The sequence below is a fragment of the Aotus nancymaae genome, unplaced genomic scaffold (genome assembly GCF_030222135.1).
Source record: "Aotus nancymaae isolate 86718 unplaced genomic scaffold, 86718_ANA_hifiasm-v0.15.2.pri h1tg000064l_1, whole genome shotgun sequence".
NCBI lineage: Eukaryota > Metazoa > Chordata > Mammalia > Primates > Aotidae > Aotus > Aotus nancymaae.
This window is the reverse complement of record NW_026988479.1, coordinates 12,953,018-12,980,985: the sequence shown is the minus strand read 5'-3', so window position 1 is coordinate 12,980,985 and position 27,968 is coordinate 12,953,018. Positions and strand designations below refer to the sequence as shown.

The following is a 27,968-nucleotide window of genomic DNA, read 5'->3' as shown; positions in this document are numbered from 1 at the left end:
ACCATTTCAATTCTAGGCCTGAATTACTGGAACAACTTTGGAAAGCCAGAGCTGAAAAAAAGAAACTACGTAAAACATTGCGGGAATTTGAAGAAGCATTTTATCAACAAAATGGAAGGTTTGTTGAGCATCACAAAATTGAGTCATCTATCTCCTTTAACTCACAAGTTGACCATATATTGAAATAGTGAAATATATGGGATTAGAAAGAAATTGTGCAGATAGGATGCTAGCATTGAAAAGTTTTAAAAAATTCTTTTTTTTTTTTGGAAGAAAGAGAGAAAAAGAATGAAGAAGAGGAAGAGAAAGAGAGAGAGAGAATGGGAGTATTGCTTTCTTGCCCAGGCTAGAATGCAGTTTAGTAATGGGTATTGAAAACCTCTTTTATACCAATAATTTTACTTAATGATGTAGACAGGAAGGAATAAGGGAAGAAAATAACAAACAAGCAGCCAACCAATATTTCATTTAAACCTATGAAATGCTATGCAATTACTGAGGAGTGATTTACTTCCAATTATGTAGTCACTTTTGGAATAGGTGTGAGGAGAGTTCTATAAATGTTTATTAAGTTTACTTGTTCCGGGTCTGAGTTCAAGAAAAATTTCTTTATGTTCTGAGGCCCTTCTTTTAATGGCCAGGAATAGTCACAGCTAGTGTAAACAACATTTGATCAACTATTTTCAGATTATCCTAGGGAGCCTTGGTTGTGTTGCAGTGATTTTATATTCTTTAATTCTACATCCTTACCCTTTTGGGAGTAGTTGTGAACTGAAATATTTCTTATTTTAGAAAGGATCTCATAACAGGAGTGGTATCCTCAACTAGTTTGGATTTTTTATTTTTTACTGAGACCACTGTGCTCATACTGTGTGTTGAGGTTGCCCATTTTCAAGGTGTGTAACAGTGTGCCAGGCATGTGGCTCCTATAATAAACTATGGCACATGCCTTTATCTAACTGGGTAATGCACAGTTGACTTGGAGGGGCTGTTTTAAAACTAAGAAAAATACATTCTAGTTCTGATGGTGGCCAGAAGTTTGGGTTCAGTTATCTCAGGCCTGAGAAACATTTTTCTAAGTAGCTGGGTCATCTTACCAAGGTGATAGCTAATATTACAAATTCCAAAATATGTGTACTTTAATTCCCTTTGCTTTGTGAGTCTCCTATATAGGTAGGCACATACGGTCAAAAAAATCTGAAGTGCAGGAATGCGTTTTTCCCAATTGTCTTCTATTTCATTGTATTATTGGAAGAAAATTTTGCTTATAATTAGGATAGTTTGATGCTTTAGCTAGTGATGCTTTAGCTATTGAATTGCATTGGGTCATTACTGTAAAGTTAGAAAATTACTTTATTGCTGCAGGTAAGATAGTTTACTTTTACATCTCAATTCACTGGAGCCACAGTTAACTAAATGTCTGAAATGACTTAGCATAGCCTCCAACACTTAGTAGACACTGACCTGGCAGAGTCTAGCACTGGATGTTCTATTAAAATATTGGGTTTCCTCCAGTTACCTATATTGATTATTGATAAGTATAGCATCATTTACTCTATCAGTAGAGAAATCTATCGAAAATTTTAGAAATGCTCCTTGGGTATGAGGGTATTAGTTCAATAATCTTTTTTTTTTTTACAGAGCAACTTTTTATTTGAGCTTATATTTAGTAACAGTATGTCTCATATTAGGACAACTTCTGCGTCCTTTTTTTCCAAATGATCTCTAGAACATTATAGATTTTATTTTCTCCCATAGGAATGCCCAGAAAGAGGATCGTGTTCCAGTGCTGGAGGAGTACAGGGAGTACAAGAAAATTAAAGCCAAGCTTAGGCTTCTGGAAGTTCTTATAAGCAAACAAGATTCTTCAAAATCCATATAAAATATGTTCCTTGAAAATTCATATCATAAAGTCAGTTGTATTCCTTGAAGCTATCACCGTGTGTACTTGGCTGGTACTTAAATTCATTTTGTCAGGCACTCAGAGAATCTCATTTTGTACTTGATTGTGGTGCCACTAAACAAAACATATGATAGGAGGGTAAGTAGGCCCTCTCAAGGGAGCATAAGTGATGTTCCATATTAACCACAGACTGTCCTCTCCAACTTAACAAACATACAGTTTCCTTCATTGTTTTCTACTACAGATACATCCTTTTAGCAAAAGACTGGAACTTTATCCTTTCAACTTCAAGAACTTTGGAAATGCAAGCTTTTTGTTACTACCAACTTTTTGTTTCTCATTACTGAAGAAAATTGGAGGAAAATCTTCACATTGAATTCTTCTGTTGCCTTTTTCTTACAGAATGACTGAAAATTTGAAAGAAACGCTTATAAAAGTGCACATATGCAACTGTGTTCTCTGTTTTCCTAGAAAACCAAAATCAAACTGAGATTTTAAGTCCTACTGTGGAATACCTTTCTGTTAATTCCCAAAGCGACACCTTCTCACAGGTAGTATGTTAGCAAAATTTTGCAATTAAGTGGTCACACAGCTCCTGGATGAAGATAACAGTTGGTAGACCAAAAAGTGACCTTGCTTAGTACATTGAAAACACACACCACACATCACACACAGAACAGAATCATACCACATGCTGCCTATGGGACTTCAGTTACTGTTTGTTTATCTGCTGGCGATGGTGTGATTTGTCTGGATCAGATCAGCTCTGTTCCCTCTACCCACCTTCAGATAATGTGAGAAAATAGCAGTATGTAGGAACTCTGATGGTGCTCAGATTTGTGTGTTCAATCAATGGGCCTAAATCAGCAAAATAATAATTATGACTAAAGTAATTACCTGTTCTTAACAAGGGCTATACCACTGCATTTTCATATGTATCTTCATGAGGTTATCTTTTTCTTTTCCCCCCTCCACTTTTAATCAGCAAAACACATAACAAGAAAAAAATCCAACAAGAAAAAAATCCAACAACAACACCCCTTTCAGAGACCACCCTTTGCTCAATCATCACATGCTGTTTAAAGCAGCTGTTTACAGGATATGTAGTGGTATGCCCCTTGTCATATACTCTTAGCATATCTTTTTTTTCCTTTGGCTTTGCATGGCTTTTCTTTAGGTACTCTCTCAGTATCATTCTGGTAATCATTGTTACGGAATGGTGATTTCATTTGTGCTAACTACAACAGCAGATTTGAGTCAGGCTTAATCTAAGTGTTAACTTTCTTTTTCTGGTGCTTTTTTGGATCGATGACTGTCTCACTTTGACTGTACCCATGTTTTGCATGCAATAACTCATGCATGGTTTTCTTAACTAGCTAATATTAACAATTTGTTCCATATAAAAATGGAATTTTGCAACATCTTTTAATAAGGTGAGGGAAGCATGAACCTCAGACTTCTGGCACTATTTCATAGTAAGCACATGAAATAGCTTGATAATAAATAGCAGTTCTGGTACTTCACATTTCACCCGTGTGTGCAATGCCTTTTTTTTTTTGGTGGGGGGGGTTGGGAAAACCTAGTAGTGAATGTGTAGTTGGGGAATAAAGAAAAGCACTAAATCTTGCCCTTTTTGTGTGGTTTCCTTTTGATACAACTAGATTATTCATAATGTATACCTAGAAAAGTGAAATTGAAAATGCCAAAAGATGTATCCTTTTTATTTGAATCCGTCATGCAGTGTACATTTCAGATAATTTCCTTCAGTCTCCAGATAGGAGTGTATCCAAACATCTAATTTTATGTGCACTGTGTATTTTATATGAATGTCTTATTTTATATACCACATGCAAAAATGTCCATATGCACTATTTAAATGTTTTAAATAATATATTCCTGCTTTATAATGCTAAATCTATATGAGTACCATATTTTTATAAGTCAGTGGCCTGACTGGTTTCATTTTAGGATTAACAGCTGCTTCATGATGTTATTCATTGTTAATGTTTGGCTGTGAGTAGAATATCTAAAAGTGGCATGGCGGCACTTAACGCTCTGTGACAGTATCGTGCATCATAGTTGAGCAGTAGGATAGAATTAGGCAGTTGGTGATAGTTTTACTTTGGTACAAATAAAAACTGTATATCTATATACAAATAATATATAGATATATATGTCTACCAGTACAATTGTATTGCTGTCTGGCACTTCATTGTACAGACTTTTGTAATAAAAGAACTTGAAAGTTCTAAGTCATTGTAAATGTATGTTTGTTTTCCCACCAGCTGTTAAAAAAAAAAAAAGACCTTAAGTGTTCCCTCCCTCACCTTAGGCTTTGTTTAAATGATCCCACCCAGGGGCGATGTTAGGGAACAACAGGGTCCCTAAACTATTTGGCTGGCTACAACTCTGGGAAATGGTAGTGCAGGGAAAGGCCATGTTGTTCATTCCTTGTGCAAATCTAGGGAGAGCCACAGAGAGAACAGTTAGCATTTCTTGTTGCAGTGAATTTTCCTATTAAGAACTCTTGATGTATGGTTGCTTAAGAGAAGAGCTTGGCCTGAGGAAGGTGAGTAGTAATCTAAAAATATCTTTGTATTCGAGTTTTAAAATTCAGGGACTGTTGAGCACCAATGTGGAAGTTGAGTGCTAACTAAGGTCAAATGATGTTGCTTGGGCTAAGAGAACATATGGCTACTGTAGAGGGGCTTACATAGCCTAGAAAAATTGAAGAGTTTCTCTCTAATTTCCAAAATGACAGCCACACACAATTTTCCAGCCCTCTAAATAAGGCTGTTACAGGATCCTCATTTACACTTTCCAAACATAACTTCTTATGACACTCTGATAGGCCTACCCTGCTCTGTATTTTATTTTTGGGAAACCTTAAATTCTAAGGTGTAAACCTTAGAAACGGTCTAGGTAAAATTCCAGTTTGAGGATGTTAGTGAAATTTCTGTAGGTGGCTGGGGAGTTTGTTCTACACTTTGGCTTTTTCCAGAAGACTTCAAATTCTAAAGAATGGAGGGAGATTACTTGAGTCTTACATAATAGTTTTTTAGAATCTTAAGCCTTTATTTATCTGTGGCCAAAGGAATTCAGAACATGGTACATGATGCACTTGATGGTACCAGTAGTTCTTCTACTTTGTAACTATGAGAAAACAGTCTTTACCTACTTAATGAGCTATTACAGACCTGCCCTGTGAACTAGAAGCATTTTCTTTTACTCATCCTTCACTTTTCTAGAATTTGATAACCTCATTATAAAATCCTTTGTGTGTACCAGTGTGTGTATACTGGAGACTTGTTGTAATATGCATGGATTGTACAGTGAGTCCCTGTCAGAGACACTTAATTCTGACCCTGAGGATAGTTTGATGATAGGTTGTCCAGTACCTTTAAGGTGTGCCTGAAAAGAGTACAAGTTTATGAAGTAATATATGAATAAGTCTTTGTTAGAAATGCTTAATGATTGCATGACAGATTCTTACCTCCACTTGTCTCAATATTATAGAGCTGAAAGCTTTCTCATCACTTGATTTAGTTTCAAATTGATATAGTGTAATTCCTTCTCCAGCTCCACAGCATATAAAAAAAGCCTAGAAAATTTAGAAGGAAGTAGATAAATGAGCTAGTAATGTACTTTCATGTATAGACAGCAAGTTATGAGTGCGAAATGCTTTGAGTGGGAAGACAGCACTGTAAGCTCCTAAAACATGCCTCTTTAGATCTAATATTCTAAAGCTGTGTGGAGAAACTATCTGCTGTGCAAATCAAATATAAATGGCAGTTTCTGTTACTTAGAGATATAGGGATTTAATCAAAAGTTTCTTAACCTTTTAAGCAAATGGAGTTGTATGAAACTTTGAAATTGGATAGACATTAAAGGCATCCCAATAGAATTAGGTTTTGGGTTCATGAAAAAAAATGTCCTTAATGCCCATGTCATGATACCCCATAGTATTCTGGTTAGAACATAAGCTTACTCTCGAAATTCTTGTTGAGTGACAGGCTGGTAGTCATCTTGAATTTCCACAGAATAATACTTTTTCTCAAGCCTCTCTTTCCATTTTTTCATCTGTTCTGCCTTTTGAATCTCCTGTCAGGGTAGAGGACAGGTAAAGGCTGCATTCTTTAGTTCTCTATTTCAAGTCTTTAACATACAAGCATCACAAGATTGAGGATCTTAAGCTGTTCTCTCCAGCCATCAGATTTTGAGCCTCACTGGCTTTTTGCCCTGCCTGGATTTTATATCTGTGCATCAGCGACGTCACTTCAGAGGACTCGATGGGTATAACTGCTGTCTAGCATAGTTAAGGAAGCTTTGTAAACAAATTATAAATTACTCTCATTTCAATGCCTTTTCCCTTTAGCATCTGTCTGAATTATTTTCTCTTTCATTTGATCAAAGCTAAGATGCTCTTTCCATACCTGTTTTTTAGCTAATGTAATTAGATTCAGTGTGTCTGTGGGTAGTTTTGGCCTTTCCAGCAGCTTTTCAGCCAGATGATTTCAAAATCCCCTCTTTGTAATTACTGCATTGGTTAGTCAATGTGTGTACTCCAATCTGTCTATGTATCCAAAAACAATCCCCTTGTACCACAAAATTTGTGTTGCTGAACCTTCCTGTGCACTGTTCTCACTACCACCCACTTTCCTTAGAGTATCCAAATACGCTTTTCCCAGCTTCAGATAAAAAGGGCCTGTGTGTTGTGGAAAATAACCATAGCACCAGAAAACGGTAAAGAGGAGACAGTGCACCCAGATACCATTAAAAAACTTCTCAGTAAATTGATACGTTACTTCGCTGCTCCAGCAATAATGCGAGGTAGCAAAGTAGTGGATCCCTTTATAAGGGTTCTGGGCCGGATGTGGTGGCTCACACCTGTAATGCCAGCACTTTGGAAGGCCAAGGTGGGCGGATCATGAGGTCAGGAGTTTGAGACCATCCTGGCCAACATGGTGAAATCCCATCTCTACTAAAAATACAAAAATTAGCTGAGCGCGGTGGCAGGCGCCTATAATCCAAGCTACTCGGGAGGCTGAGGCAGGAGAATTGCTTGAACCAAGGAGGTGGAGGTTGCAGTGAGCCGAGATTGTACCACTGCACTCCAGCATGGGTGACAGAGCAAGACTCTGTCTCAAAATAAATAAGAGTTCTGATTACTTTCATCAGACAGGATGGTGATGCCTAGTTTCATATACTCTGTTTACTTGATAAATGTGTACTCTTCTGGTTAGAGAATCTTAGTGCCTTTCTGTAAAGCAACTTTTTTTTTTTTTTTTTTTTTTTTTTTGAGACAGAGTCTCACTCTTGCCCAGGCTGCAGTGCAGTGGCACAATCTCGGCTCACTGCAACCTCCGTCGCCCAGGCTGGAGTGCAGTGGCGCAATCTCTTCTTATTGCAACCTCTGTCACCCAGGCTGGAGTGCAGTAGCGCAATCTTAGCATTCGGCGTGGAAGTTGAATGCTAAAAAACCCTCCCGGGTTCAAGCGATTCTCTTGCCTCAGCCTTCCGAGTAGCTGGGATTATAGGCATGCACCCCATCTGACTAATTTTTGTATTTTTTGTAGAGAGGGGGTTTTGCTGTGTTGGCCAGACTGGTCTCAAATTCCCAGCCTCAAGTGATCTCCCTGCCTTGGCTTCCCAAAGTACTGGGATTATAGGCATGAGCCACTGCACCCAGCCTTAAATGAACATATTTGAAGCAGGAAAGGATGACTTTGAATCCTAGTTTTATTTTGGACACATTATAGCACCCATGGTTTGGTATATTTACTAATACATTTAATGTGCTAAAGTGGTAGTCCCTGTAACCACTTCTAAATGACCAGGCCAATTATAAAGTGGATGCATTAGTAATAAAGGTGGAATAGACTATGTATAGTAAACTTATTTTTAAAACCCATCTCAGCCATCACTCCTCTTGTGAAGCCTTCCTTGACATTCAGAGGGAAGTGATACCTTTCCTCATAAGCCGAGTATCAACTCTGGGGGCCCTTGCTCCAAGCTTGTAGGTTCTGTAGGTAAGGTTACCTTACCTCCTTTTATGGGAGCTGCCTCTTGCAGTTAGTTGTCTCTGGATGATTTTCTTGTTCACATTGGCCCTTATATTCCTCTAATACCTCAAAAACAAATTATCTATACTAAACTCCCTCTTTTTGAGCTACCTAATGTGATTTCTGTTTTTCTGACAACTCTTAACTGATGAATACTTGGTAGCAGGGGAAGCCCAAAGAAACAGACCCTCATAGATAGTATGCTTCTACCAAGGGCACAAAAATAAACTGAATTTGAGACTGCCACCTGACCATTTGGGATTCCTCATGCTTACAGATCCAGCAGGGAAAGAAGTGGTTACTTAATGTGTTGAGGTGATTGATCCAAATTACCAAGGGGAAATTGAGTTACTGCTACAAACTAGCACAGAGTAGACTGTGCCCAAGGGATTTTCTGGGGTGTCTCTTAATAACTTCCATGTCCAAAATTAAAAGATAAGGGGAAATCACAGCATTCCATTAAAGGCAGGACCACTGAGAGTTCAGATTCTGAACTAATTAAAGTCAATCCTAATGCAGCCAGCTGAGCTCTTGGGTGTAGGCAAAGGGAATGATATGGAATGGGTAGGAGAAGCAAGTTACAAATAGCAACTGTAGCCTTGTCATCTGTTACAGAAACAAAGACTGTAGCCCCCAATCATATTCCCTTTGCTTTTTATGTATATATTTTCTTTCTCCTTTTAAGGAATATTGATGGTGGCTAACTGTAGTTTAAACATTAGGTCACAAAATATTCTTAAGGAATTGTGATTCAACTAGAAGAGGTCTTAATATCATCCACAGATGGATACAGTTACTGTTGGGACTTTGCTTCTTCCTTGTTAGGGTGTGGGTAAAAGTACCTTCATTTGTATAAAGGATACTTCCATCTCACTGGATAGAAGCTTGGAATCATCATTTTATGGAAGTATAAATGTGTATGCCAGAAGAGTAGAATGGACCAACTGTTCAACTCAAAATTTACGCTTTTACACTCTGTGATGTTGGGTTTTAGGCTTTGTAAACTTTATTCCCTAAACTCTTACTAGCTGGATTTCTGTTAGATTCTGCCAGTATTTGCAGGATAGAGGGGAAAAGGGTCATCTTGGTTTTTTTGGTTTTGTTTTTTTCTGTTTCTACTGGCATTGCTTATGCAATGGTAGTTATCTTCAGCAGCAGTGGCTCCAGGCTATAGCATCTAGCTGCTTTTGGCATACTCAGGAGCAGCCTCTCCCTAACTGGAAATCTGAAGGGTTCAAATTCCAAGACTTTAGCACCTCCATGACTCTCAAAGGAAATGCTCACTGGAGCATTTTGGATTTCAGATTTTTGAATTAGGAATGCTGAGCCAGTAAGTATATAATGCAGATATTTCAAACTCAAATATAAAATTAAAAAAACCTGAACTCTAAAACACTTCTGGGTCCCAAGCATTTTGGATAAGGAATATTCAACCTGTATCAGCAGGGGGGTGCCTTCTCATCATAGGACTGAGCAAAGCTCTGCAAGCCCCTTCTCTTAAAATAGTAGGTTCTAGTAATACCACCTTTTGTCATCTTAGCCCTAGGAGTGGTAATACCTCTTCCTGCAGTCATTATGAATTGCCTCAGTGTTGTCATTTCACTTTTTTCTGTCTTTAATACCTGTGTAGGAACCAGTTCCCTGTAGTGCATTTTCTCTATTTGAAATACATATTGTGGTTTCTTTCTTCCTGAGTGGGCTCTGATAGATAGATGTAGTACATCTTCTCATTTGGTCAGGTGTATTTTTGTGGGTTTTTTTGTTTGTTTTGTTTTGTTTTTGTTTTTTGAGACAGTTACGCTTGAGTTGCAATGGCGCTATCTTGGCTCACTGCAACCTCTACCTCCCAGGTTCAAGTAATTCTCCTGCCTCAGCTTCCCAAGTAGCTGGGATTACAGGTGTATACCACCATGCCCGCCTAATTTTGTATTTTTAGTAGAGATGGGGGTTTCACCATGTTCACCAGGCTGGTCTTGAACTCCTGACCTCACTGGCTTTGGTCTCCCAACGTGCTGGGATTACAGGTGTGAGCCACCATGCCCAGCAGTATTTTTGTGTCTTTAAGGAATGTTTAAAAGTTTTTCCTTATCTTGGTTTTGAACATTTTGTTAATTGCTGGGCATTTTCTACTTTATTGCTGTTACAAATAAGGTCTTTTATTATAATTTTAACAAAACAATTGATGTTTGCATATATGACATTTATTAAATTTTTATTAGAAAAAAGTTTTATTAAGAGAACTTAAAAGAAGACATTGATAGAAATGAAAATAAATTATGAACCCTTTCAAAACCTTTCAATTCAGTGTTCTAGTTCTTCATTTCCTTGATAACAACTCTGTACCATGGTCACAAGTTTTCCCTCATGAATAGGAGGATATAAATTATTTTTCCTACCACTTTACCTAATTATCTTTTTATTGTAATTTTTCAGATCATCATATACCTAGAAAATTGAAGAGAATCATAAGTAAAGGCAGTTTTACTTTTTAAATTTTTTAAATTAGAAATACCTCTAATGTAGTTCTCTTATCTAATTGTTTTGACTTACCCCTCCAATACATCGCTATCTTGTCCCTGACATGTTCAGTGTTTTCCTATTAAGTAAGGTAATAGGGAATAAGATCAATGTTTTTATCATTATCAAGGAAGTATTGATTTCTGTTTATTTTTCCTCTCAAGTTTGGGTATTGAAACTTATAAATACCCAGCATTTGTGTAAAATCATGCAGTTTTCCTTTTTTTAATACAATGAATTATGTTAATTAGTTGATTACCCAACGTTGAACCATTTTTTCACTCCTAAAATAAATACTATCTGAATTTTGATATATTATTGTGTGCTCTTAGATTCTATCTGCTAATATTTAGGATTTTTGCTTCAAGATTTATACATGAGATTTTGTGTTTTGGCACAATATATAGTAGATTCATAATTTGGGAGTTTCCTTTTTCTCTTTGCCAAGGTGTTTACTTTTTTTCTCTTTGCTAGGACAAAGAGGAATGGCTTAAATAGCTTAAAACTGTTTGCTCCTTAAAATCTTGTAGAATTTCCTAGTGAAGACCATCTGATTGATTTTGAAGACAGATCTTTGATGACTTCATTTCTTCTACAGAATGGATTTGTTTAGGCATTTTATCTTCTGGGCTCAGTTTTGACAAATTTTATTTTCAGAGAAAAATTACCCATTTCATTCAGTTTTTCAAATATTATTTGCATAGAGTTATACAAAAAAGTCTCTTAATGATACCTTCTAATTCCTTCTATTTCTTATTTCCCCCATTGTAATTTCTATTCTGTGTGTTTAATGCTTTCTGTCTTTTATTCCTCTAGTTACCTGGTGATTTCTTTTCACTGATGTTTGCAAGGAACCAGTCTTTTATTTATACTACTACTTTTGTTTTTAACTCATTAACTCTGCTTTAATCTTAATAACTTTTTTTTTGTATTTATCATGTTTTCTAAAATTAATGCTAACATTTATTTCTTTACATTCTTTTATTTATTTATTAATTTATTATTTCTTTATTTTTGAGACAGAGTCTTGCTCTTGTAGCCCAGGCTGGAGTGTAGTGGTGTGATCTCGGCTCGTTGCAGCCTCCACCTTCTGGGTTCAAGCGAGTCTCCTGCCTCAGCCTCCCAAGTAGCTGGGACTACAGGTGCATGCCACTACGCCTGGCTAATTTTTTGTATTTTTAGTAGAGACGGGGTTTCACCATGTTAGCCAGGATGGTATCAATCTCCTGACCTCGTGATCCACCTGCCTTGGCCTCCCAAAGTGCCAGGATTATAGGTGTGAGCCACCTTTTATTTTTATTGATAAATTAAGACTTAATTTTCCTCTGGGTATTTTTTTACTTTATCTCATAGATTCTGCTACGTGGTGTTTTTATTATTTTGTTTTCTTGGAATTCTATGATTTCATTTTGTTTTTTTTTTGAGATGGAGTCTCGCTCTGTCGCCCAGGCTGGAGTGTAGTGGCACAGTCTTGGTTCACTGCAACTTCCGCCTTTCGGTTCAAGCAATTCTCTTTCCTCAGCCTCCTGAGTAGCTGTGATTACAAGCATGTGCTGCCACACCTGGCTAATTTTTGTATTTTTAGTAGAGACGGAGTTTCACCATGTTGGTTAGGCTGTTCTTGAACTCCTGACTTTGTGATCCACCTGCCTCAGCCTCTCAAAGTGCTGGGATTACAGATGTGAGCCACTGTGCCTGGCCTGTATTTGTTTGACTCACGGGTCATTTAATAGACAGTTTTGACATTTTTTAGTCAATGTTTTCATTTTCTGATTTTATTATTAACATATTTTTATTGTGTTTTCAGATAGTTTTCTTCTGCATTAACTTTCGGAATATACTGAGGCTTTGTGTCTCAATAGGTGAGCAATTTTTATGAATGAGTTTTTAAAAAGAAGGGGCATTTTCTGAGAGCACAGAACTTAATATACAACTGTAAGATCATCTTACTATATTGTTTTGGGTTTTTAAATCCATTTATTTTTCTTGGGATTTTTTTCTCTTTTGTGTGTTCCTGCCTATTTCTCCTTTTTAAAATCCAGTAATCTTTGTGAAAGTTGATACTCTGGTGCATAGATATTCATAACTGATACAATTAATCTTAGCCTTATGAAGTCATTTAGACTTTAGGTCATTTGGAGCTTTTTGTCTAGAATTCTTTGATTTATATTAAGTTGTATCCCTGATATCTTTTGTTTGCCTTTTATGTCTTTGATCATATTTCTATATTTAACATTTTAGAATCTCTTTAAGTATATATTTTAGGATATAGTTTAGAACTGGGTTTGGTTTGTGATTCAAACCCCATCTGTCCTCTAGTAGAATCCTTAGAAAGATGGTAGTATTCCCTGAGTTCTTGCATGTTTGTGCCTTTGTATTTGAAGCACAGCTTTGCTGGATGAAAATATTTTTCTTTTTAAGTAAATTAAGCATATTTGCACGTATTTATATTAGATATATCTGCTTGCAGTTATACTGTTTTATATTTATATTTAAAGTCTTTTACCATGTGGTCTGTTTTCTCTTTTTTGTTTTGGTAATTCTGCCCTATAGAAATATATGTATATTTGTTCTATTAGTTTGTCTTTGTGTATCTTTTTTTTTTTTTTTTTTTTTGAGACAGAGTTCTGCTCTTGTTGCCCAGGATGGATTGCAATGGTGCAATCTTGGCTCACTGCAACCTCCACCTCCCGGGTTCAAGCGATTCTCCTGCCTCGGCCTCCTGAGTAGCTGGGATTACAGGCATGTGCCACCACGCCAGTTAATTTTTGTATTTTCAGTAGAGATGGGGTTTCTCCATATTGATCAGGCTGGTCTCGAACTCCCAACCTCAGGTGATTCGCCTGTCTCAGCCTCCCAAAATGCTGGGATTACAGGTGTGAGCCACCACGCCCGGCCGTCTTTGTGTATCATTTTATATACCCTTAGTCCTCCCTTTCTTGCTTTGTTTCTTTCCTATGACTACCCAATTATATTCAATAATACTATTTTTCATTGTATATGAGAGATGACGTCTTTTGTAAGACATACCATTATGTCACGTACCACTTAGGTAAAAAATGTCAACCTGTGACCATTAACTATAAAACACATTTTGATTTCACAGATGTTAAAATGTGGGGGGAGAATGTGTTTTAAAGTCAATGAAACAGGGCTTGCTCGGCACAGTGGCTCATGCCTATAATCCCAGAACTTAACAGAGGCCAAGGCGGGAAGATCGCTCAATGCCAGAAGTTCAAGGCCAACCTGGGTAACACAGTGAGATGGTGTCACTGTATAATTAAAAAAAAAAAAAAATCTGTGCAGTGGCTCACAGCTGTAATCCTAAGACTTTGGAAGGCCAAGAAGTGGATCTCTTGAGCCCAGAAGCTCGAGACCAGCCTGGATAGCATGGTAGAAACTGATCTGTATAAAAAACACAAAAATTAGCTGAGTGTGGTGGCACATTCCTGTAGTCCCAGCTACTTGGGAGGATGAGGTGGGAGGATCACCTGAGCCAGGGAGGTCGAGGCTGCATTGAGCTGTAATCATGCCACTGCACCCCAGCCTGGGCAACAGAGCTAACCCTGTCTCAAACAAAACAAAAAAATAAAAATTTAATCAGTATAAATCTTATTAATTACCATTGTACACTTATGCCAATGTTTCTTACTGCTTTATTCTAAATGATATTCTTTAACTTTTTTTTTAATTTTAATTTTTGTACTTTTTGTAGAGACAGGGTTTCACCATGTTGCCCAGGCTGGTCTCAAACTCCTGGGCTCAAGTGATCTCCCAAAGTGCAGGGATTACAACTGTGAACCACCTTGCCCATCCTCTCCAATCATCTTTTGGTTGGCTGACGCTTGTCCTCTAGTAGAATCTTTAGAAAGATGATAGTATTCCCTGACTTCAGGCATATTTGAGCCTTTGTATTTGAAGTGCAGCTTTGCTGAAGATAAAATTCCTTGGTTTACATTTTCTGTCCCTGAATATATTGTAGGTGTTTTTCTGTTGATTTATGGTGTTGAATGTTGTTATGCTAACTTGATTTTCTTTAACCCAAATTTTACTTGGATAAGCCTCATATTGACCATTCTAGGTAAATTTTCCCATATATACAGTATGTCTTTCAATTCACATCATCTTTTATTTCAGTAATGGTCTACTGAAGTATAGATTTTTTTTTTTTAAAGATCAAATTTAGGCTGGGCATGGTAGCTCACACCTGTAATCCCAGCACTTTGGGAGGCCAAGATGGGCAGATCATCTGAGTTCACGAGTTTGAGACGAGTCTGGTCAATGTGAAACCCCGTCTCTACTAAAAATACAAAAATTAGCTGGGTGTGGTGGTGAGCGCCTGTAATCCCAGCTACTTGGGAGGCTGAGGCAGGAGAATTGCTTGAACCTGGGAAGTGGAGGTTGCAGTGAGCCAAAATGGCGCCACTCCACTCCAGCTGGGTGACAGAGCAAGACTGTCTCAAAAAAAAAAATCTAATTTAGATAAATGTTACAAGAACAATACAAATATTTTTTCCTCTTGAAGTATTTGAAAGCCACCAACATGAATGCGTCATCATCCCTGAAAACTTCAGTCTGTACCTGCATACAAGGACGTTCTCTTTTATAATTACAGTACAATCATCAGAATCAGAAAATTAATATTTATAGATTATTACCATCTAATCCTCTGTCTCCCTTTCAAGTTTATCAATTGTCCCAGTGATCCCTTTATAGGAAAAGTATCCAGTCCAGGATTATGCATTGTATTTACTTGACATATCATTTTAATCTCATTTAATCTGGAATAGTTCCTCAGCTTTACCTTGACTTTCATGTCTTGACACTTTTGAAGAATAGGTCAATTATTTTGTAGAATGTCCCTCAATTTAAATTTTATCATGATTTAGATTCAGATTATATGGCTTTGACAGGGATGTCACAGAAGGGATGCTGATTCTCATGGCCTCCTATCAAGCAGCCTAATTTCCATTTGTTTCAGTGTTGATTGTGGTCACTTACTTAAGATGCAGTCAGACTTCTCCACCCTAATATGACTGCTTTTCTTTTTGTAATAAGTATTTGGTGGAGAGGCATATAAATGTCTCATTCATGGAATCCTTTTATTCAATGGGGTATAAATCATTATCATAATGCTTAAATATTCCCAAATTTGGCCAGTTTGAGCTTAAACTGATTCTTTTAATAGATCTCCATCATTCTTTGAGCAGTTTTACTTTATGTCTCAGTAAGCTATTCCAGACTCATCTTGTATAGTCGTCCTTCAGTATACATGGGGGATTGGTTCCAAGACCCCTGAGTATACCCAAATCTGCATATACGCAAGTCTCAACAGTCGGTCCTGCAGAACCCACATCTAGGGAAAAGCCCTCCCTAACCTGCAAATACTGAATTTCCCATCCAGGTGAAAACATTATGCATTTAAGTGGACCCGTGCAGTTCAAACCTGTGTCATTCAAGAGTCAGCTGTACTTTCCAGCCTTGGAATGAGCGAGATCTCCAAGGAGCCCCAGTTCCTTTTAGAGGAGAATGCTATCTGGAAACCAAGATCTGGGTACTAGTTGTGCTTATTGCTGCTAGGGTGTCATTTCTTCTAGCCCTCATAGTGGATTGGATAGAGCTAGAAAATACATGTATGTATATGAACACAAATATATCTAGATTCTAATCCAGCACCACAAAGTTCACCTTCAGCCTTTCCATTTTTATAATTCCTTTATCTAAAAATGTGAAACTTCAATATTTATTTGCTTGCTTACTATAGTCTCCTGACCTAGCTGTCTTCTGAGCATTTGGAGGGAAGAGGTGGTGACCAGAAGTAGAGCAATGGTTCTTTTTTTTTTTTTTTTTTGAGTGGTAGTGGTAGTAGTATATTTAAGGAAAATAGGTGTTCCTTAAATTCTGCAATTGTCAGATATATGTTATATGTTACAATTTTTGAAATACAAAATTGTTAAAGTAATTCATCACATTAATGATTACAAGAGAAAAATTATCATCTCCACAGAGTAGTATACTCACTATGAATACCCAGTGTGATATTTGCACAGTGAGTGTACACCTGTAGGATCAGGTGTCTGACTGAGAGTACAGGAGAGAGGAAGCAGCTGAAATCCAAATGGTTTGTTCTAAACATGAAAGGATCTAGATTCTGGGTGATTTATTTGGAGGTGACAATTACTGCTCTGAAAAACAGCAAATCATTTCCATTCTTAACCAGAGCATTTTTCTGAGCATATTTCTAATAGAGGTACCACTTGTGTTTATGAAAAAAATTAAAATCTTACATTTTCGTCAAAGCCTTCTCTTCTGGCTTGTTCAGCAAAATCTCCACTGTCTTTGGTACTGAGAATATAAAATAAAAATCAGAGGCAAATGGCAGTAAAAAAGGAAATGCCACCATAAAATACAATTGGATCTGTTGTAAGGATCTATATAGTCTTTCTTTCTGATAACACTAATTATTTAGAAAATGTGATCATTAACAAGTTCTTCAGAATATCATATGTCATTAACTGTGAAAAAAAAATGTTTCTGTTCCACTGCCAGAGTTCTAGGTTTGGGAAGTGTTTTGACACCAAAGTCATTTAATAAATATATGTGTAAATACAGTATAAGTGTAAGTATTGTTCATAAGTATTGTGTGTAAAATGTTATTTTTATAGCCAAATAAATGTATTTAATTTAGACTAAAATTGTTTCCTACCTTTTTAGAGGGACTTTATTCTCCCCTCCAGCTTTCTCTCACAGCTTTTTCTGAGTAGGATGGCAGGCTTTATATTAATTTTAAATTAGCTTAGATGTCCTCAGAAATTTGGAGTCACTCCTGGATGTACTGACAGTGTATTTAGAATCACCACATAGGTTGGTAGTTGTTTTGCAATTAAAACTTTTACTCATGGCCAGGCACAGTGGCTCATGCCTGTAATCCCAGCACTTTGGGAGGCCCAGGTGGGTGGATCACCTGAGGTTAGGAGTTAGAGACCAGTCTGACCAACATGGTGAAACCCCATCTCTATTAAAAAACAAAAAAACAAAAAACTTTATTCATAAGGTTCTCATATAATGTAGAACTTTAAAATGGTAAGTTAAACATTTGAGAAAAGTCATCTTACGTTTTCTTGTCTTCATCTTTTTCAGCTTTCTTCAGTCTGAATTTCTTGAGAACATTTTTGTAACTCTGGGCATAATTAAAAATAGTTTGAAAATTTATCAAAATATATCCTTTATTATTAACGTTTTATCAAGGTAAAAGAAATATGAAATGCTTGTCCCTCTGGATTGCTACCCTAAAGGATTGTGGAGGTAAATACTGTAATTATCCTTCTCTCACCTCATTGCTACATATGGTTTATGCCTGCTGGTGAAAACACAAAAGGGGTTCTTCTGTTGGGGGCATCATACTGGAACTTGGAAAAAGCAAAAATCTTTAAAAAGCATTAACATGTATTGCATTAAGAATGTTAACACTTTTAATGAATATAACCAACGTCATGAATTCAAGTGATAAAAGATGGGGGGGGAAACAAACTCATTGAGGGATAGCTTAACAGTTTTTCTGGTTTGTTTTACAGATTAGTTATTGGATAAAGTTTGTAATCCCCACTAACCCCACAAGCATTCTCTGTGAAGTGCTGTGCTTTAGGAACATGGGGTATGCAGAGATGGCCAAACTGGCAGGGGAGATGTGACTGGTACACATGTAACTGCGACAGCTCAAACTGAGGTGTAGGTATTGAGAGGAGGACAGGACAGATTCCACTTTTTAAAGAAGAATAGAGTGGTAGGCCAGAGAGAAGAGCTGTAGCAATATTTCAGGGATCAGAGAATGACTTGAGCAGAGGCTCAGAGAAGAGAGTGAGAACAAGCATGGTATACAGCTCAGTGGTCAGAACAGATTAGCCAGGACACACAGTGTTGTAAATAGAGGCAGAAAGGTAGAAACTATAGTAAAATTATAGTTAATGAAGATAGTTTGGGACTGTGAGACTTGAGGATTTGGGATATTTGGGTAAGGAATTCGGACTTGACAAGCCTAGGGAAACTGATAATCAGATCTGGACTGGCACAGGGAAGAGGCTAGAATAGTCAGGAAATGTTACCATAGTGAAGTCTGGGTGAAAAGTACTGAAAGCCTCATCTAGTGGTGGCAGTTAGAATTTAAAGTATTCCACAAATGTAAGCAGGAACTACAGAGATAAACTATACATAAGCCATGACAATAGATTATATAAGGGATAAGGAAGCAAATTCTTTTCAAGGTTTTTGAGCCAAGAGTGACTCAGAGGATAGTGCTGCCATTAACAGAAACAGGAAAGTGAGGAAGACAAGACACACGGAGTTCTGAGTTTAGATTGTTGATAGAAATTTAACAGCACCCAGAGTAAAAACTTACCAGAAGGAAGAGCAAGTTTTATTATACTAATAGTGCTTTGCATTTAGGAAATCACTCAATAACTATTTGATATATTGAACTCTGAAATAATTTTGGCTACGTTTTTAAAGCCAGAGAGCATATCTCACTTCCACAGTAATGAAATAATGTGAATATGAGTAACACTGGATCAAAACACAAAAACCAACCCTGGGGGTGGGATGGGGTGGGAGTGGGGAGAACATCACCATTTGGGGTTAAGTTGTATTGAAACTACAAGAGGATAAGCTTTATGAGATTTGTCTTAGAATTCTAATTAGGAAAGGAATTTGATTTACCTGTTTAATCATTTTACCAAGTTCAAAATTCGGCCTTCTGCCTATTGAATAATCAGCTTTCACTTCAGAATAGGTATCATTAATAATTGCCAAGAACATATTCTAGGGATAAATAGCAGATAATTATTTCAATAAAAATTTAGTTTAAATGTTAGTGACTTTAACATGTTTTGGATTTGTAAAATTATGTTTAAATTTTAAAAGTAGGCTGGGCACGGTGGCTCATGCCTGTAATCCCAGCACTTTGGGAGGCTGAGACGGATGAATCACTTGAAGTCAGGAGTTAGATCAGCCTGGCCAACATGGCGAAACCTCATCTCTAACAAAAATTAGCCAGGTGTGGTGGCACACACCTGTAGTCCCAGCTACTTGGGAGGTTGAGGCAGTAGAATCACTTGAAGCCGGGAGGCCAAGGTTGCAGTGAGCCAATCATGCCATTGCGCTCCAGCCTGGGCAACAGAGAAAGACTCTGTCTGAAAAAAAAACAAAAAACAAACAAACACCAAATTTTAAAAGTAACCCATATGCTTAAAAATGGGAAACTGACTATGCAGTCAATAAAGTAGAATAGAAAATGTGTAGTGTGTGGGTATGGGCAAATTTGTTTACAGTAAATGAGAAATGCAGAATGTAAAAGAATGCATATGAATTGATTATATATACATAAATTCATATTACATAATGGAAGAAAATTTAGAATGATGTAATTTTGTGTTCATAAGAGTGTTTTTTATTTGTTTTTGAGACAGGGTCTCAAAAATGTTACTCTATCACCCAGGCTGGAGTGCAGTGGTGCAATCTCAGCTCACTGCAGCCTCTCCCTCCCAGGTTCAAGCGATTCTCCTGCCACCCAAGTAGATGGGATTATAGGTGTGCACCACCATTGCCTGGCTAATTTTTGTATTTTTAGTAGAGACAGGGTTTTTCCATGTTGCTCAGCTGGTCTCGAACTCCTGAGCTCAAGTGATCTGCCTGCCTTGGCCTCTCAAAGTGCTGCGATTACAGATGTGAGACATTGCACTTGGCCAAGGGTGTTTGTTGTTGGTGTGCTGTTTAATTATATGAAGCTGCTTAAATTCACAGTCTTACTATAGCTTCTACAACTACTAATGTCGAGATAACACAAATGTAGAAAGGATATTCTTATCTTCACCAACCTACCTTTCACTGTGGCCCAGCTCTAGCTCTGTAACCCTAAGACTCTTGTCTGTCACCAGGGGATAACTTCTGTGCCTGACAGAAAGTGTTTTCATGGAGGACAGTAACAATGCCTTGACTAGGAAGGCAAGGTTCCTGGTTAGGAAGGCTGTTCTGAGTGCATGTGAGAAATCCGTCCTGACAACTCTCGAAAACCACAACATGGTAAGTGTTTAGCCCTAAGGGCCAAAAGCCATTGCAATATGGGCCGAATATTAATGGGCAAATTTATAGCTCATGGCATGCACTGTCCCAGCCTGAAGAGACCTGGGACATTCCAATTATTTATGTAAATGATTTAGCACATTCCCACCTAAAACACCCAGATGTTAACTACTGTGATTACATTCTCCATTAGACAACTTAAAAACAGTCACCCGACTAGTGAACCTGGATTACTAGAGATCCACACAATTCTTAATAAATGTAAAGTACTCTGGCAGCTGAGCAGAAATAATAGTTTCTTCTAAATGAGTAATTTTATTTTTTATTCTAAAAAGTAAAAAATGTAAATAATATATATGATTATTCTTACCAGCAGGACAAAGAACACAAAAAAGATGAAAGTGATGAAGTAAACCGGTCCCAAGATATGACTGGCTTGCTGAATACCAGCAAAATTAAAATCTCCAAGAACAATTCGAAATTGTGCAAATCTTTAATTAAAAGAAAGAAAAACATTAGAAAATATATCCCTTATGTACATACATGACAACTAATGGGATTACGAATGTCTCTAGGAGGATATCTAGCAGCATATGGCATATGCTTTCTGACTTTAATTATGTTAGCACAGAGTTCTGTAAAATTGGTTGTAGAAAATTCCCCTAAAGGAAAGACTTAAGGTACCTCAATAGCTGAACAGGTAATGTAGGAAATGACTGCTTTTTTTTTGACACACTCTCACTCTGTTGCCCAGGCTGGAGTGCAGTGACACGATCTTGGCTCACTGCAACCTCCGCCTCCCAGGTTCAAGAGATTCTCCTGCCTTAGCCTCCCGAGTAGCTGGGACTACAGGCACCCACCTCCATGCCCGGCTAATTTTTGTATTTTCGGTAGAGATGGGGTTTCACCATATTGGCCAGGCTGGTCTCAAACTCCTGACCTCAGGTGACCCACCTGCCTCGGCCTCCCAAAGAGCTGGGATTACAGGTATGGGGTACCATGCTTGGCTGAAATGACTGTTTTAATGAATGTGAACTCAGTGTGCACCTCTTTTTTTTTTTTTCTTTTTTTTCTAAGAGTCTCACTCTGTCACCCAGGCTGGAGTGTTGTGGTGCTATCTCGGCTCACTGCACCCTCTGCCTCCCAGGTTCAAGCAATTCTCCTGCCTCAGCCTCCCAAGTAGCTGGGATTACAGGCATGCACCACCACGCCCAGCTAATTTTTTTGTATTTATAGTAGAGACAGGGTTTCACCATGTTGGCCAGGCAGGTCTCAAACTCCTGGCCTCAAGTGATTCGCCTGCCTTGGTTTCCCAAAGTGCCGGGATTATAGGAATGAGCCACTGCATTCAGTCCACCTATAACATTTGAACCTGAGATACCTGTTTACTAACTGGTTTTGGCAGTGGCCTCCTTGGCCAGCCATCTCTGTGCTCTTCTAAATATTAGAACTTAGACTTTGTTCAACAAGTGATTTTTTCAGCTTGTAGAAAGTTTAGACCCAAGAGCTCTAAACTTTCTAATGTCAGTGTTTAATTTTTGCCTTAACCAACTCTTAAATTCTGATAAAACAGGGATGCCAACAATTTGTCACTTGCTAGTCTCAAATAAGTTCTGGTAATAATACTCAACATGATCCTAAGGTTTATTTTACCCTCTTTGATGCCCTGGTTTGATATGAAATACCACTTAAAATATTTCAGACCTTCCTTTTTCTAATTTTAAAGATGGAAAATGAAGAAATTAAGACTTTGAGTAGCATAGTAGTAGGAAGTAGAATTAGAATTTTCTAACTTGAAAATCTTATTTTATATTCTCATTAATTTGCAATGGTGCACCAGACATGTCAGGAATATCAGTTTAAATTATGTGTGTGTTCTTTATTTTATGAGGAAAATTGGAAAGTTTTTTTTTTGAGACATTGTTTCACTTTTGTCACACAGGCTAGAGTGTAGTAGCAGGATCTTGGCTCGCTGCAACCTCTACCTCCTGGGTTCAAGCGATTCTCCTACGTCAGCCTCACGAGTAGCTGGGATTATAGGCACATGCCACCATGCCTGGTTAAGTTTTGTATTTTTAGTAGAGACGGGGTTTCACTACATTGGCCAGGTAGGTTTCGAACTCCTGACGTCAAGTGATCCACCCACCTTGGCCTCCCAAAGTGCTGGGATTACAGGTGTGTGGAAGAAAATTTTTAATTGTATGTTGATAACTCTGTGTGGCTGGTCAGTGAAAAGGGAGAAAGGCTGCTTGTCCCTTATTGCTTTTGCCAATCACATAAATGGAGTAGACAACTATCTATAATGAAGGAAGAAAAAGCATTCAAAGAAATGGGCTATTGGAGTCCTAGGACTCAGAGTTATCTGAGGTTCCATCCTCGGTACCTAGCTAAGACCTGACCAAATAATACTTAAAGTATTTATCTTGCTTTTAATACTGGTTTGTAATGCTTTCCTACATAAGACAGAGAAAATAATGAATTGGAAGGAAATCAAGTTTCACCACAAATTAAATATTTTTTCTGGCATAGGAGAATATGTTTTCTTTTTCTTTTCTTTTTTTTTTTTTTTGAGACGGAGTTTCGCTCTTGTTACCCAGGCTGGAGTGCAATGGCACGATCTCGGCTCACCGCAACCTCTGCCTCCTGGGTTCAGGCAATTCTCCTGCCTCAGCCTCCTGAGTAGCTGGGACTACAGGCACGCGCCACCATGCCCAGCTAATTTTTTGTATTTTTAGTAGAGACGGGGTTTCACCATGTTGGGAGAATATGTTTTAGTGTTTCTGTCATGATCTTTTATCTTTGAGTTGCTATTTTATAACAAAAGATAAAGGAACAATTTCTCATTCTTTTCTCCTCTCCAGAAATTAGCTTAGTAACTAAACCTTCCATTCACCCCTTTTCTATGAGGAAAGTGTTAAGATACTTCTGCTCTGTAAAGAATAATGAGAATAACAAAAACGGAAGCATTTAGTGAATGGTTATAATCTAATAAAAACTGGAGGCTCCAAATACCATGTCTCTTTTCTTAATTGGAGCTTAGTTTATCCATTTGTTTCTTTTTTGCAACCTGAAAACAGCACCACGACACCTCAGCATAAAAGGTTATATTGTCCTAAATGCTGAGATTATAGGTGCAATGGCACCCAGCCTAAACCTGTTTTAAAAATACATGCTTGGCAGATTAGCAAAGGACAATCAGGTCACTATCAATAAAAATATTAAGATGGAGTCCTCTAAAGAAAACATCTAAGATTTCTTTTGGCTGGGTGTGATGGCTGGGTGTAATCCCAGCACTTTTGAGAGGCCAAGGTAGGAGGATCGCTTGAGCTCAGGAGTTCAAGACCAGCCTGGGCAACGTGGCAAAACCCCATCTCTACAAAAAAATACAAAAATTAGCTGGGTGTGGTGGCATGCCCAGCTACTCGAGAGGCTGAAGTGGGAGGATTGCTTGAGCCCAGGAGTTTGAGGCTACAGTGACCTGTGATCACGTCATTGCACTCCAACCTGGGTGACAGAGTGAGACCCTGTCCCAAAAAAGAAAAAAAAAAAAGATTTCTTTTGCCCAGAGAATAAATACTACAGAGACATGGAGTCCAATTTCCATTATTTTAGGTAAAATTATCACTTCCAATGAAAAATGAAAAATTATTTTTCTATTTTTTTTTTTAAGATGAGGTTTCACCATGATGGCCAGGCTAGTCTTGAACTCCTGACCTCAGGTAATCCACCCACCTCAGCCTCCCAAAGTGCTAGGATTACAGGCGTGAGCCACCATGCCCGGCCAAAAATGAAAAATTATTTTTCTAACCTGACCTAGTAATAGCTTAAAAATGGACACCATAATCCATTTGGTTCCTTCAATGCCAAACCCTAATTTGAGTGTGACAGATATTTAGCCATCAAAGAAAATATCAGCCAGGTGTGGTGGCTCATGCCTGTAATCCTAGCATTTCAAAGTTTAAATCCAGCCTGTGCAACATGATGAGATCCTCCTGCTACAAAAAAATAACAACAAAAAAATTAACCAGGTGTGGTGGTGCACACTTGTAGTCCTAGTTACTTGGAAGGCTGAGGATCGCTTGAGTCCAGAAGTTTGAGGCTGCAATGAGCTATGATTACATCACTGCACTCTAGCTTAGGTGACAAAGCAAGACCTTGTCTCAAAAAGAAAAAAAAAAAGAAAAAATATCAAACTAAATTTAAATGTATTAAAGCTTATATTACTACTTATCATAGAAGGTTAGACCTTTCCATTTTTTGTTAGAAAATATAGAAGATATAATTACATTTATGCTAAGAGCTTACATGGAATTCTGAAAAGTGGCAAAGTCATCAACTTGTGATCCAAAAACAAGAAATCCTAACTGGGCATAAGCAAAGAATATTATAAAAAACATGATGGCAAATCCTACTATGTCTTTAATACAACGTGACAAGGTTGATGACAGTTGAGACATTGTCTTATTAAAGCTTATAAATTTGAATATCTGAAAAAGAACAAAGTTAATTGAAATAGAAGAATATCAAAGATTATAATTACTTAGAATAAACTAAATTAATTTCAGAAAAATTCTGCTTTGAATTACAGGAGATATTTAATGATAATCATGAGTGTTTGAGGATTTGCCAGCAATCATTACAAAGCCAAATTTTTTTTTTTTTTTTTTTTGTAACCCAGGCTGGAATGTAGTGGGGGATCCCAGCTCACTGTAACCTCCACCTCCTGGGCTCAAGGGATCCTCCCTCCTCAGCCTCCAGAGTAGCTGGGACTACAGGTGTGCGCCACCAAACCCAACTAATTTTTTTTGGTATTTTTTTGTAGAGATGGGGTTTCACTGTGTTTCCCAGGTTGGTCTAGAACTCCTGGGGTCAAGTGATCCACCCGCCTTGGCCATCCAGAGTGCTAGGGGAACAGGTATGAGCCACTGCGCCCAGCCCAAACTACTTTTAAAATTACTTAATAGTTAAGAAAATCATTTTTCCCCATGGCTTTTTAATTTTTCATTAGCTATTACATTGTTGTATTATGTAATATAATAAAATATAAATACCTTTATCCATGCAAAAAAGATGGTAATAGCAATTATATTGTTGTAATAAATGTGCCAGTATGCAAGAAAATAGAAATCTGAATATTTTTCAGTACTTTTCAACAGCTGTCCAAGTAAGAGAAAAATTTGTATATTACAGTATATGTTGAAGGAAACAGCCACAAAACACAACTAAATGGGAAAATAAAAAGGGTTAAATTAGAGAACATTTCTACCTCTAAATATCTTACAGCCTATGAGAAAGCACACAAAAAAGTTCATCAAAAGTTTAACAAAGAGGGAGAGAAAGATAGGACATATGCTTTTACATAAATGGAAATTACCCTCAACTTATACAAGTTTAAGGTAGCATTAATTATTATGAAGTAAAAAAACATTAATTGCTTGGCCATCCTAACCTATCTAAATCTTTTGTTTTTTTGAGTCATAAAACAAATGTATAAAATGATTATGTAACTTTGAGACCATAAGGATTTCTGCTCTACATAATACCTAAAAGCTAAACATTTTCTACCGTGTAATACTACAAGAAAAACAATTTACAATTACAAAAAATAAAATCTTCTGAAACTCTTTAATAATCCCTTAAGAGAGGATTTCAGAACCAGGTAATTTTAGCTATCAGAGCTTTATAACTGACATGAAAATTTTCCTTTGACTTTCCTTGCCTGAAATGCTCAGATAAACATTTAATGCTATGTCCTTTGTAAGACATTAGTGGAGATACCAGAGAGGTAGGTGGCTTACTTTCTGACTCTCAGAAACTTTCCATCTGGTTTTGGGAAACATGGCTTAAGTACTTGATTGGCTGTAATTAAGGGCCAATAAGGATGAAAGATCAGATTGTATAAGCCAGAAACATTGGTTCTTTGTTCCTGAGACCAAGCTCTTAACATTTGTCTCTGCCTGCCTAAATCTCTTGTTTATTTCATTACATTCCATTGACTAGAACTGATAGTCTTTGGTGTTACTTTCGGGGACAATTTCCTCAATCTTGGTGCCCTCTGGACCCACAAGGTCCCCTCTGGCTGCTCACCCCTGTCAGTATTGTGCTTAGCCTTGTCTTTTGTCTATTTTTTCAAAATTTATCACGAGGAGGAAAACAGATTTAGGCAACATAGATCATTTTAAACAACCTTGCCCCAAAAGACCCATGATTGGTGAAACTCAAGGCCCTGTAAGTAATACATTTTTTGAGCAGGGGTAGGGAGACCTACTGTGCACATTAAAGTGTAATATTTCTGGAATCACCTTTCCCTGTAGGCTTACGCTGACCCTCCCAAGGACCAAATCAGAAAAAAAGAGATCTCTCCCCTTTGGAGGCACACCATTATTAGTACTATTCCAGTTCATTTTAAGTTTGACACTTGTAGCTTTCAAAGTAAGTCCTGGATGAATAAAAGATTCTGTCTTTTTACACCTCCATTGGTAGGTTCAGATGTGATCCCCTTCAACCATACACATGAATATATACTCACCAGCAAAAGTAGCAGTTCTAGCCAGTTCCAAATACTTTTGAAATAGTCAGACTTATATTCTTTTATTTTTTTGACTTCTTGTGTTGTGAAGACAAAAAGGAAAATACAAAATGTGATTTCACAGGAAGCAATAAAATAATCGTAGTAGCTAACATATTTGAGGAGCTTCACAGAGTAAAACTGCCATGAAGTAACTATTCCTCCAGTTGCAGGGAATTCTGCCACCAATCTGTAAAATCAGGTTTGTGAAAGTAACTGTTCATTTCAAACATTTATATTTCAGTACTTAATGTGAAATTTTCAATCAATGATTATGTATACTTTAATAATAATTTTTTTTGTATAAAATATGTTTCCTTGGGGAAATGGGTTCAATTTAAGCATCTTCTAGATTTACTTATTTCATAGTGGCTCCACTTTTTCTTTACCTGAATATTCACAGTGGTCAAAGACCAATGTAAAGGAGAAAGCAAGCTGTGATTTTTTTCCAGACATTCATTCTGTTTTGTATTCAGCTTGCTTGTTCATAACTGGGAATATAATTTATGTCCATAGGAGAATGATATGTTCAAGAAAATGCTATACTGTTAGTTACTGTTATTAGTTAGAACTCTTCCCCAATATACATAATTTTTGAATACTTCAGAGGGAGGACATAAATTCTCCCTCTTTAGATTATCAGAAATGCTTCTTGCTTCTAAATGTCAAGGTCACATATTCTACTAAAGCAAATGTTTTCTTTTGGATGCTGGATACAAAGATCTATGTACAAACAGAAGTATATAAATTAATTCCAACACGACATATAAAAAGATTTTGAGGTTGTTCACTCTATCTCTGGTGTTCTCCACAACTTCTGATAATTAAGAATTCGTGGTAATTT

General features: G+C 37.3%; 2 protein-coding genes across 6 annotated transcripts in view; one reads left to right on the top strand and one right to left on the bottom strand.

The window, feature by feature from the left end:
• The window catches only part of FAM13B (family with sequence similarity 13 member B), a 102,299-nt gene extending 98,144 nt beyond the window's left edge, over positions 1–4,155 (top strand). For 3 of the 5 annotated variants that reach the window (XM_064366358.1, XM_012434785.2, XM_012434694.2), the window contains 2 exons: positions 17–118; positions 1,759–3,530. In XM_064366358.1, coding sequence (XP_064222428.1) covers positions 17–118; positions 1,759–1,882 — 226 coding nt within the window. In that variant the 3' untranslated portion in view covers positions 1,883–3,530. Of the gene's footprint in view, positions 1–16; positions 119–1,758 lie in introns of all 5 variants that reach the window. The other 2 variants (XR_001104594.2, XM_012434498.2) reach the window with 2 other exon arrangements.
• A 34-nt stretch (positions 4,156–4,189) lies between these two features.
• PKD2L2 (polycystin 2 like 2, transient receptor potential cation channel) overlaps positions 4,190–27,968 on the bottom strand; it is a 39,959-nt gene continuing 16,180 nt past the window's right edge. Inside the window, exons 6-14 of the mRNA XM_012434916.3 lie at positions 27,086–27,314; positions 25,608–25,778; positions 24,862–25,043; positions 20,927–21,047; positions 19,195–19,296; positions 17,598–17,662; positions 16,770–16,827; positions 5,892–6,004; positions 4,190–5,504 (exon numbers count right to left, since the gene is read on the bottom strand). Coding sequence (XP_012290339.1) covers positions 5,414–5,504; positions 5,892–6,004; positions 16,770–16,827; positions 17,598–17,662; positions 19,195–19,296; positions 20,927–21,047; positions 24,862–25,043; positions 25,608–25,778; positions 27,086–27,314 — 1,132 coding nt within the window. The 3' untranslated portion in view covers positions 4,190–5,413. The remainder of the gene's footprint in view (positions 5,505–5,891; positions 6,005–16,769; positions 16,828–17,597; positions 17,663–19,194; positions 19,297–20,926; positions 21,048–24,861; positions 25,044–25,607; positions 25,779–27,085; positions 27,315–27,968) is intronic.